The 12500-nt window shown below is 43.2% G+C and overlaps 1 protein-coding gene across 2 annotated transcripts in view; it reads right to left on the minus strand.

Annotated features, from left to right (window-relative positions):
- plxna4 (plexin A4) overlaps nucleotides 1–12500 on the minus strand; it is a 195959-nt gene that overhangs the window by 88332 nt on the left and 95127 nt on the right. For both annotated transcript variants that reach the window (XM_030785978.1, XM_030785970.1), the window contains exon 4: nucleotides 2485–2616. In XM_030785978.1, the coding sequence (XP_030641838.1) occupies nucleotides 2485–2616 (132 nt within the window). The remainder of the gene's footprint in view (nucleotides 1–2484; nucleotides 2617–12500) is intronic.

Raw genomic sequence — 12500 nt, forward strand, 5'->3', positions numbered from 1 at the left:
CAAGGCTAGTCTGTAACCACACACAGACACGCACGCACACGCACACACATACACACACACACACACATACGCTCACGCGCGCACATGCACACACACATAGGGATTGAGGGTTACATGGACACAGAGGTGATTTTCGTGTTCATTAAATAGTTTCTAAATGTGTTTGTGATTCCCCAGCAGAGGACTGAATCCAGCAGCATTCAGACCAAACAGATAACGTCATTACTGAGCTCTTAAAGTGGGCTAATGGGTTAATTGGACATGAGCTCATTTTCTCCCTGGATGTTCTGCTGTTTACCACAATAAAAAACAAAAAACAAAAAAAAACCTTTGACGTCCTGTTCTACTTATTTTAGAACTCCATGGACGACAGTCATAGCTTTTTTCCCTCCGGGGCTGTTTTGAATTTGTTTTGGAGAACCTTCTGAGTGTATTCAAATATGAGAGACTCATATATTGGTGATAGTAATTCTCAGAAAGATACATAAGAGATGATTTATTAGCACTGATCTTAGATCAGTACATTCTGATGAAAAACTGCCAAAACCTGTCCCAGTATGTGTAAAAAGGGGCATTTTAGGACTTATGAGGTGAAAAATAATATGTCTTGAAGCACAAAATGGACAGAGACAACTTTCTGCCATGGAGAATAGTTTTAAGGGAATACGAGTTTTGTTAATTTCCTGTTGTAGTAAAGAACGCTTGATGACTTAAGTGGAAGCTGTCTGAATCTTACAGAGCAGAAAAATCCAGTTATCTGTGTAATGGGCTTTTATTGAATAACTATGAGTACTGCAACCTTTTAATGTTGACATTAGCAGAAAAGAGGACTGCAGAGAGAATGTCAGGGTGGAAGTGCTCCTCCTGAGGAAAGCTTTGTGTGACAGTAAAAGGTTTCAGAACAGAAGAGGCATTTTGAACCTATTTGGGATATTCTCACCCAAGCTGTCTCTATGTCATTAGATCCCTTCAAACACTCTCTCTGCTGGTCTCTGTGTGTGTGTGTATGTGTGTGTTTGTGTGTGGATGGTAATCCTCTCTCTGACTGTGTGCAAGGTTATCAGACACAGCTGACAACAGAGACACACTAAAAGAGCAGCTGACCTGCCTAGTTTAACCACACACACGCACACATACACACATACACACACACATACACAAAAACACACACCGACACAACAAACCCTCCTGTAATCTGGATTTGGAGGTCAGGTTTTAAAGGTAAGAGGTTTGAGTGAGATGCCTGCTCCTGCTTGCTGCCCCAACTGGTAACTTAAGGTACTACAATGAAGATCTTTGAAACATCTTCCCTTAATCATCACACAGACATACATTCACACACACACGAACACATACACACACACTCACATTTCTGCACACACACTCTCACAGGCGTATAAGAAGGTGCAATCAGGTGATGTCTGCTGCACGTGCTCTGTGACAGAAAAGTCCTTTCCCCAAAAGTCTCACAGTCAGACCTCTTAATAAAGGCCCTTTTGTTACAGCAGTACACTGAACTAATGCTCACTGTCAATCTTTCAGTTACCTTATAATCTCCAAACCACAGATTTTTTGCATTTCTGTTCAGATGATTGGCTCTAGGGTCACAGAGTTTTGATACCTATTGCTCTGATACTGGTCAATGGGAAGTGAACCTGCCTCTTGCTGATGTGCGCTGCATACTGATTCATCTGTAAGACTTCTGAATATTGTGATGCACTGACATATCCACAGGCAGTTCACTCTGAGTTGAATGCGGATGTGCCTTAATGTTTCTAACATGGGAGGCACGATCTCCGCTGTCACAAATCAAACAGAGCTGTTGCATCTCACTTTCAGACAGAGGTAATCACACTGTTTTGTTTGTGGCGGTGAGGTATACATTTCAAAGCCAGACCTAGCTGACTGAGGTCTAGAGTGATGCAGTGCAGTGAGTAATGTGCCATGTGAATATGTGTGTTGAGTATTACGCTATGTTAATGTGGCTCTGTTAATGTCTGCTCTAGAGGTTTAAGAGTGCTGAGGATGCTCTTAGGTGCCTGCACAACTCCATCCATCCATTACACTGAGTGGTCCATTTTTGCACTGCTAGTGTGTGTGTGTGTGTGTGTGTGTGTGTGTGTGTGTGTCTGTGTGTGTGTGTCTGTGTGTGTGTGTGTGTGTGTGTTTTGTGTTAGAATAATGGACCGTTTCGTTTCTCCCATTCTCTCCTTCCTCTTCATAATTCATCGTGTTTATAACATACTCTCTCTCTCTCTCTCTCTCTCTCTCTCTCTCTCTCTCTCAAGCTCTGTTTGTGATAAACAGCTCTCGACGCCTCTGCAGTGGTAATTACCGTAAGTGATCCCACACCAGTCCTCAGAATGCCCTGGATAATAGTTTTACTCCATCCCACTCCCACAACCCTGTTTTGGCACCCAAACAGGCCAATCATCCTGAGGGGGAAATGGAACTGACTGCAGTACATAGAAGAGGGAAAGTCACCTGTGTTTCTGACATGACGTAGAGAAAATGCTGATCTGCAGAGAAGGCCATGTCTCGCAGGATTGGACCTTTCTCCACCACCTGTACCGTCTCATACTGCAAAGCACCATGGGAAGAGCCATCCACCCGGATCTGAAGAGAGGAGGATAAAGGGAAAGGGAGAGAGAGAGAGAGAGAGAGGTTGTTAGGACAGGTTGTAAGACAGCTGTAGGGGATGTAATAGAATTGGATGTGCTGCCTCAGCAGAGTCACATAGTAGGAGTGCTGTGGTCCAGATCCTCCTGAGTGTGTGTGAACATCTGCTGCAAATACACATAGCCAGAGCCCAATACAGCCCCCCTGCAACCACCCATACACATACACACACACACACACACACACTATAGAAACTCCAGACTGTCAAAAACTGATTCATTGTCTGAACTGAGTCATGCACACCTCAGGGAAGAACACACACACACACACACACAAACACACACATGTGCACACAAACACACATGCACTCACACACTCACACACACAAACACACGCATGCTTGCACATACAGTTAGCACCTACTGGTGCGTGCTTGTGAGAGCTTGTACAAGGCTGACATTTGGTGTTGAACTTCAAAGAACACCTGCTTACTCACCACAGCTCACCTTACCAATTTACAGTTTAGACACCACAGGCACCAACAATATTGCAGCCAGCTCATATTTCAGATTACACACGTGCCAATATTACAAACTCCGTCCTCTAAATTCCGTTATTTAGGCACCAAGTTTTGTCCAATGTCCACTTTATATATGCAGGTTGTCTGTGACATACATCATAAACAATATTGTTTTCAAATGGAGTAAACAGTGTCTGTCTACCCCCATATTACCCCCCTCTGTGACACTGTATCCCTGGCATTCTAAAAACTCGGCCCAAGGTCTTGTTCCAAAACACAAAGGATCCTTAGAAAAAAAATGTAGCCTCCCTCATTTTTGTTTCAAACATTTAAAGAGTGTTCTTTCTCTCTCTCTCTCTCTCTCTCTCTCTCTCTCTCTTTCTCTCTCGCTATTGCTCTCTCTCTCTCTCTCTCTCTCTCTCTCTCCTTTGGCAGTCTCTCACTTTTCTCTTGCCCGCCTGGCAATAGTGCTCCAGAGTGATCAAAGCCTCCTCTCCTACAGAGCACACTTTCAGTGGCCCCTTTTATGGACACAGGGTCAAAAGAGAAAGGAATAAAAGATGAGAGACGAAAAGAGGACAGGAATGAAAAAAAGGCCCTACACGAGCCAAGGCCGTATTCACCAGGTAGGTTATCTAATCTGGACGCTTAATTTTAAGGGGATTGGATTTCAGGCAGCCATGTTCCTGTGCAGTATACACAGAGAAGAGAGAAACAGGTAAGGGACAGGAAAGCCCAGGAGTGAGCAGGTCATGGCCGGGGAGAGACAGTTGTCGCTGGGCAGACAGAGCAGTGGCCTCTGGGGAAGACAAGAGAAATGCAAAGGGATTAGTGCAACAACAGAAACAAATGACTGCCAGGGGACAGTGCGGTGCAGTCTGATAACATTAACATTCATGGAGCTCTGCATGGTAGCAACCAAGAGCAGGTCCCTGATCACAACTCTACAGAGAGGAGAACTCGGAGGGACAACTGCTCTTATGGATCACACCTCATCCAGAGACATTTATGGGCCTAGAGGAACAGTATCTGTCAGATGCTTCAATAAAACTTTACAGAATGCCCACACATATAAATCTTTAAGATACTGCCATAAACTTGCTGATAACTTGTTACAAGCAAAGTATGGTCAAAAATTATTATTACGATACCATAAAATACACTCGTAATGACCTGTAATAACTGTATTCATAGGTGATCAAAACTAGTGATAAACCGATGATAAATCAGAGAAGATTCACATGTCCATATTAGCTAATAATTCATGACAGCCATAGGTTCACAGTAAAATGTTTTCAGTGGGTTCATTTTTGAACACATTGTCTATTCTAGTGAGTGGTTAATCTCTTCTGACAGACAACAGAATATAGTCAGATTCATTTCAATATTAATAAAGTGGATTAAATAGACTAAATCCTGATTGGATTACAATGCTAATCTCCAGTAAGATATTATTACTGGATTTAAATTCAAGTCAAGCGTCAATTCAAACACAATCTTAATAATTTCTACTAGAGATGTTAGACTCTCTTTGAAATGTCACCCTTGTCATGTTTATTCACTTCTATAACCTTTGATTTTGACTGGCTATTACAGGGCATTTATGAATATAACAATAAATACTCGCACAAACACCCAGTAATTTCATATGCTTTGAAATACAACCCTCTCTCTACACTACAACTCCGCAATCTGTAAACAGACTCCACTGAAGTATCTGGGAATTAGCATACTGCTGTATCATCTTAATTCACGACCTAGTGCTTCAATACCCCATTAGAGTCAGACTCTATCTGCAGAGCTGGGCGGCACAGCCGCATATCGGAGCCACCTAGTGGCCACTACCTGCAACGACAACTCACACAGCTTCACAGCAAATGACAGCAGTGCTATTAACTCCATTGTGTGAATATCACATCTGAAATGCCAGCCGAATTTATTAAGTACTCTAGCCTGAAGAGCAAAGCCAGCATCATTGTGACATGGTCTGCTTTCACACTTATTGTATTTTCAGCCTGCATATTTTTTTTTTTTTTTAAAAAGTTTAATTCTTTGAAAGTAAAAAAAACAACAACAACAAAAAAAAAACAAAGAAAGAAAGAGAGCGAAAAAAGGAAGAGGAATGCATTTAAACAGCATTATTTCCTTATGTTGACATGATAGACTAGTTCATGTACATATTCTAACTTAAACTTCAGAGATTTTTCTGTCAAAGACTGTTCAAAATACAGTGAATAGTAAGTCAGAATTTGAGAGAAAACTGTCTTGCTGTCTAGACCCCAATAAGTCTTGCAAATGTACTGTGATATGTTGTTGGAATACAAGAGCACATGACATTTGGACAGAGTTTGATCTCTGCTAAATTCACAGTAAACAGAAGGTGAGGCAAAAAGGGAAGCCATTCTGGTGTGAAAACCACAGGAGCACCACAGTTTCCTCATGCTGTGGTGACTTTGCTCTGCCATCGTGGAAACTGTCACATCTTCTGGGTCCATGCAGCCTCAATTTCATATCAAGTCAACAAAAGCCTTTTAGATGCAACAGTCAAGCAATGGACTTGGCAGTTATTCAAAAATATGAATACAAATGTAGTAAGTAGTGTTGAAAGCAATTAGAAGGCCAATTTAACACCTTAAACTAAAAGTTAGACCTAAAAACCCGCTCACGTCAACAAGTAATCCCCTTTAAAGGTAAGTAGTGAGGTTGCATTTTTGTAACTTTCCACTGGCAATGTTGGCCCTTTTAGATGTGCACATTCTTATTCTCCAGCCAGGCATGGCCATTGATTTTGGATAATCTGTGTAAGCACCAATCTCAAGAGAATGCCTCATTTCTCCTCAGGCAGACAGCAAGACAGCTCTCACTTAAGTCTGCAGTCAGCTAAAAAACACTGCGGAAAAGGGAGGGGAGAGAGAAAGACAGAGAGAGAGAGAGAGAGAGAGAAAGAGAGAGAGAGCTTACAGTACTTCAAGGACTCTAAATGTTATATAAAGTCAAACATACACAAATACCACACAATATATTGAGATAAATGCTCTCATCTAGATACCATCTACTATCCTGTTAACGACTGCCCATTTGGCAGGAGGTGGTCACATGGCATTTCCCCTCAAACAGAGCACATATCTGTTCAGTATGGCACGTAGAACGTGCCACATGGGCATTCCGACTGAGAAAGAGAAAGAGTGGGCATTCACACATCCTGGTGCCATTGGTCTGGAATGGAACAGGATGCCTGCGGCATTTCGGCAAGCGCATGTGGGGTGTTTTCAGCTTATGGAGGATGCCTCCAGGGAGTTCCTACTTCAAGAGGAGAAATCCTCAAATGGTGAGATATCAATTATATTTAATCAGGAATGAGAGAAACGGCATGCAGACAAGAACACACACCGACCTGTTTAGCTCCCGTACACTATCAGATGTCAGGTCTTAGCAGCAAATTCGCTAGTGTTAAATTAGCCGTGATAGTGCTTATATTCTCTCCGTGAAGGCTAGTGTGGGACAATGCAAACACTCAGAGTTCATTTAGCACTGTTGAACTTGTGCTGGGTTCCAGTCAATGTTTAAGAACAGGGCCTGAGGGGATATGAACCACAACAGGTGGATCATCAGAACACTCATGCACGTGTTCTCTAACATAGTCCATTACAGTTCATATTAGCTCAAATGGGGTATAGTTCTCTGTTCAGAGCCTCTGTTGGCTGATGTATGGTATATGGCATAAGATAGCATGGGGATGTGGGCTGGGAAGTCTCTTAATGTCAATCAATGTAGTAATAAATGCTCAATTCCCACATCGCGACTGGAATGTCGATATTCCGCTGTAGGCTACTGCCTTTCCTCTGTGCTGAGCTGCTTTGGATGAGCAGACAGTAATCTATGGCATTACAAATGATTGGACACCCCAAGCATCTGTATTTGCCAAGGCTTGTATTAAGCGCTGAAAATCCGTCAGAACAGCGGAAACAGGTGTTTGTGGTCCAATGCATAGGCTGGAGTTAAACAACAGCTGCTCACAGACAAGGCTGTTCACAGTTTCATGTCAGACTTCAGGTTGCTGTTTACCACACTAATGAGCTAAGGAAAAATGGCCAGGCTCTTTCCCTTATACAGAATGCAGCAAGACACCATGTTGATGACAGAGAGCCTTTGTTTTGCTAGGAAATGGTTGCTGGGTATGAGAAAAAAGCAATGAAAAAGCTCCAATACTAAAAGACCAGTCTCTCTCCATCCCCAGCTTCAGAAGGAGCGTGCTGCTGGACCCTGCAGTGCAGGGAGCTAATCAGATTTTCTGACCTGTTCCTTACTTGGTTTTTCACCAGAACAATTATGCTATCTGCTGCCCAGCCGGATTTTAATTAAGAAAGCAGAAGGAGCAAATCATCAGCTGTCCAATGAGAGACAGGCCATCTTTATCCGACCTTTAGGCCCTCCACCAGTTTCAGACATTTATGTCACAGAGCCTAAATGGTCCACACAAACAGTGAGGCTGTGAGATATTTGAAATGACATGTAATGCCTACACACTCAATACACAACATTTCCAGGGCAGCACACAGAACAAAGAGTCTCATCAACTTCTTTGGTGCCCACATTTGCAGTTGCTCTACCCTTCTCTGTGAAGGACAAGTTCTCTACCCTTTTTCTTTCCTGCTGAAGGTTATTTGTGCTGTAGTGCTAGGCTGGAGTGTTGTTTGGTGAGGCCGTGAGGGGATAGCAGGGGGCATTAGCAGGGCAAAAGCAGTAGCAGTCACCTCCTTCACTCTCTTCTCCCCTGCGCTCTGCCCTGAGATCGCACGGCTGAAACTGTTAAAAAGCTCTCACACATGAAGCACCCACGGGAGATGAGGATGCTGGAAACCAGTCCGCACCACTCCGTCTCTCAAGACTGGAAAGAACAGACCAGGACAGTACAGCGCACACATTCCCAAGTCGGGAAAAGAGGCTGTGAAAAAGTGTGTCAAAGGCATTTAGGGTAAGGAACTAAACTGTCCAACGGGCATTTGTCCTCCTGCAATATCCAAAGTAATGGAGTTCTGGAAAGAGAGGCAGTGGATGGCAGAGATGATGACATAGAGTCATAAAGAAAAGCAATGTGTCACAATGTGTCGTAATGACACATGTACTTGGACAGTTGAGCAGACACATCTCAGTGGGGGTGAGATGTGGAGGATGTTGCTGGTGTAATGTTCTGATTGATGGATTGAGTCTGTCCTTTCTCCTGCTGAGAGAGGAGGGGTGCATTCTGGGTATCTATTTGAGATGGGAAAGGGGACAGGTATCTGGAGGGCACCTGCCCACATCTCGTCCCTGCCTGCCCATTCAACCCCCTCCTCCTGCTACTGGGTGACTGACAGGCCTCCTTCCTAGCTCTCTCTCCATGAGTCCAGTACCTTTAAGGATTGGGACCACACAGGGGGCTCTGGCTGACCTTTTGTCACATCCTCACTCTCATCACTTTCTCTTTTCACCCCTCTGTGGAATTAATCATGATAAAGATCTGTGCTTTGATTGACTGGATTTACATTTTATTTCCCCGCTTTTAAAAGAGTCATTTAAGAAAAACATTATTTACATTATTTAAACATTATTTAAAAACATTAATATTATTTAACAGCTGGCTAATGTGTTTAGGAGTCTTGTGCTTCACTCAGAATGTTCCAGTAAAGATGGGTTTGACTACTGAGCTCTGCCCCTCATAGCTCAGCCTTTTTCTAAACCTCCATTTACAGCAGTCTTCCTCTTTATTTCAACACACTCTCCTTCTCAGTTCAATCTATTTCATACTCTTTCCATCTCTGTTTTCTGTGGCCATCTTTTTCACTCACTCACTCACTCACTCACTTTTCATCTCCATCTTGCTCTACCTCCCCTCCATCTCCGTTTTGTACAGCTTCGAGGTGGCTGCTGGGGACTGCTGGTTTAATCTGGGGTCGGCTGTGACCTTATGGTCTCCTACTGCTTCCAACAATCTCTTCATTTTCTACATTCTCCCTTTTCTCTCTCTCTCTCTCTCTCCATTTCTCTCTTTCTCTCTCTCTCTCTCTCAATTCACTCCATATCTGTCCCCTATCTCCAAGGGATTGTGTTCTCCATGTACGCCCCCCCCCCCCATCTCTCCCTCTCTCTCTCTTTGTCAGTGTTGGAAACTGTCCTTTTCAGTGCTGTTAGCTTGAGAGCCCTCACTCAGTACATTCAACATGAGAGGAGACAACATGCCTGGAGTCAACCCCAGCGGGGATTTCATACATTTCCTTTTTTCCTACAAACATGTTTTTAGAAAGAAAGTAATCTAGCTGTGTCCATGCCACAGAAGCCCTCTGTAGACTCATGTTCAGCACAAGTGAGCACACACAGCACCCAGAAGTCAACGATTTTCCCAGATGCACTCCTGCCTCTCTCATACAATCAACTTTACCATGTCACAGTAAATGCCTTCTCCAAGTTTCTTTATCACTCTCTCTCTTTCTTTTGAAAAAATGCCATTATTTTTCACTAAGAGCACCACATAGATATGTACAAAAGCTGTATACAGTAGAAAACACTTTTATTCCCTGCTCCTCGTTCGCTCTTCATCTCAGCTTTTTAGATCATTTGTGCATTTCGGTCTCTACATTTCTTGTACAACAACCAGACAATCAGAGCATCTGCTCTCTCTCTCTCTCTCTCTCTCTCTCTCTCTCTCTCTCTCTCCTCATTATAGTCACTGCAGGGCAGAGGTGATGGAAAGGGTGTTGCTGGAATTCTCAAATGAAGGTAATTTATCTGAGACAAATACCTGGAGAAGTGAGACAAACCTATTTTTTCTGGACTCATTTTTTTCTGGAGGAGAAACCAATTATTTCAGAGCTCTCTTTCTTCATACCTTGGGAAAACGGCCTTATAATGATAGCAGGTCTAAAGGCCAAATGCCACGCACAGGTCTAAAGAGGTGTTTTTGATTGTAGAGCTCTGTATAGACTAACCGTGCAAATTTGCCAGTGTACAATGCAGAAAATACTGCGCTCACATACAAAACACAGGATCCTGGTCTGAGTTATCTTATAGAAGTATGAACCCTGGTCACATTCTGCTTCAATGATTTAAAATACAAAGTACGATTAATCAAAACAGAGCCATACTGGTTAATGAAACTGAGCAGATGGTTGATTTATCTGATAAATGTGCTGCAGTTTTATTGATAGAAGACAGAGGGATTGAGGGTGAGAGGGAGAGAAGGAGAGAAAATGGTGTCAGTGTGCAAGTTCACACACCTGTGAGCATTGCAGGGCACACGCTGCTGGACATATGGTAGATGGAGAGACTGCGGGCTTTGAAGTGAGAGAGGGAGAGAGAGAGAGAGAGAGAAAGAGAGAGAGAGAGAGAGAGAGAGAGAGAGAGACAGGAGGAGGAGAAAACCAGAGGAGAGAGGGTGATGCCTCACACCCATGGCGAGTTGGAGCACAGTAATTCCGAGTGCATAAGAGTCATTGCGAACACAAGTAGAACATGTTGAGATATGAGAGAGAGGGTGGGGAGGGGTCAGATATTAGTGTGAAAAAAGAGTATATAACAGAATATTGAACTAGTTATCTGGGCCAATGAGGTACGCACCTCCCTCCTAGGACAGCCCTGTCATACTCTTCTGTTGGTCCATCTGGTCTGGATCCTATCTGTCTAGACCAAGAGTGATCAAGGGCAGCCTTGGGGTGTATGGACATAATTTGGGATTAGAGCCTGTATGGGTTTGGGGACCCATAATCAGACCTGATCATATAATCTTATCTGAGACACAATAAGCTCATACTGAAGTATTACACAACACTGACCTTAATCATAGAGCTAAGGATAGTGTTCTAACGATACACTCTTAAACGCTCATGCACGCATGCACACACACACACGCATGCACACACACACACACGTTTGTATTGATATCCTAGTGGCGATTTCCCATTGACTCCCATTATCCTGTAACTAAAGAACCTATCCCTAAACCTAACCCTAACCTTAACCAAAGAAATATGTAGACAATTTTTGTTTTATCAGTAAGAACAATATAGTTTAGAAAAATGTTGTTCTCCTACTGGGGACCATCATTTGGTCCCCACCAGGCACTGTTGTCAGAATATGCTATCTTACTAGGCACTTTCAGTTCCCAGAAAGATACCAATACATGGTACACACACACACACACACACACACACACACACACGCACGCACACACTAACATTTCAGATGATGTACAAGCGGTATAATTACAAATATCAAATGATAAAGCATGTACAATAGCATCTATTATTAAAACAAAATAATCTCCCTTCCCCCTACCTCCCTCTCTCTCTCTCTCTTTCTCTCTCTCCTCTCTCTCTCTTCCACCCTCTCTTTTGGTCAATATCTATTTACTGTGGGCTGATTAAGTCAAACAATGGAGCTGATTGACTCCTAGTCTTTTCTCTGAGCTACACACACCTGACAATTTCCACTGCTCCGTTGGACATCAGAGCAGGCCAAATGATAGTTGCTCCGACAGCTAAAACAACAGGGCTGATTTTACCATCACAAAACCTTCAATTAAGTCAACAACAATGATGATGCAGAGACATTGGGTCTCACACACGATGCCACAGAATTCAGAGCTGTTACACTGTGAACAGGACAATACACAGCAATACAACCCTACAGAGAATACAGAGAAAGAATGGAACTCTTCGAATAACACTCAGCACAAAATACACACTATCAAAAGTGACGCAGTAAAATGGAGAAGGGGAGAAATGTGAGGGCAGATACGAGAATGCCAAAGCTCTTTTCACCCTTTTAAGAAGAAAGTAGAGATAAAAAGAGAGGGATGAAATAAAGGAGTACTCTTTACAGGTGTGAATAATACATGGGGAGCCTTCTCCAGACAAGAGGAGCCCCTTAAACTGTCGCCCAATCACAGATCGCGTTACCACACAGAGCCAGATCTAATCCCCCAGACACACACACACACACACATACACACACACATACACACACACACACACACACACACACACATACACACACACACACACACACTGCTGTCTGAGAGTATATATGAGAAGTAGAGCAAGTCTAGGTCAGTGTGTAAAGTCACATCGACAGACTCAGACACAATTGTCTAATTAAATGGGGACTTACCAAATCCCTAATCATGTCATGAATAAATGTTTCCGAGAGATAGACTGAGAGAGAGCAAGAGAGAAAGATGCTTTGATGGTTCTGAATGTTTATGCTTGTTTGTGTGTGTGTGTGTGTGTGTGTGTGTGTGTGCGCGCACGCGTGTGTGTACGTGTGTGTGCATGTGTGAGTGTGCGTGTGTGTGTGTGTGTGTGCGTGAATGAGCATTCCAGTTGGG

The sequence above is a fragment of the Chanos chanos genome, chromosome 1, assembly GCF_902362185.1.
Source record: "Chanos chanos chromosome 1, fChaCha1.1, whole genome shotgun sequence".
Lineage (NCBI taxonomy): Eukaryota > Metazoa > Chordata > Actinopteri > Gonorynchiformes > Chanidae > Chanos > Chanos chanos.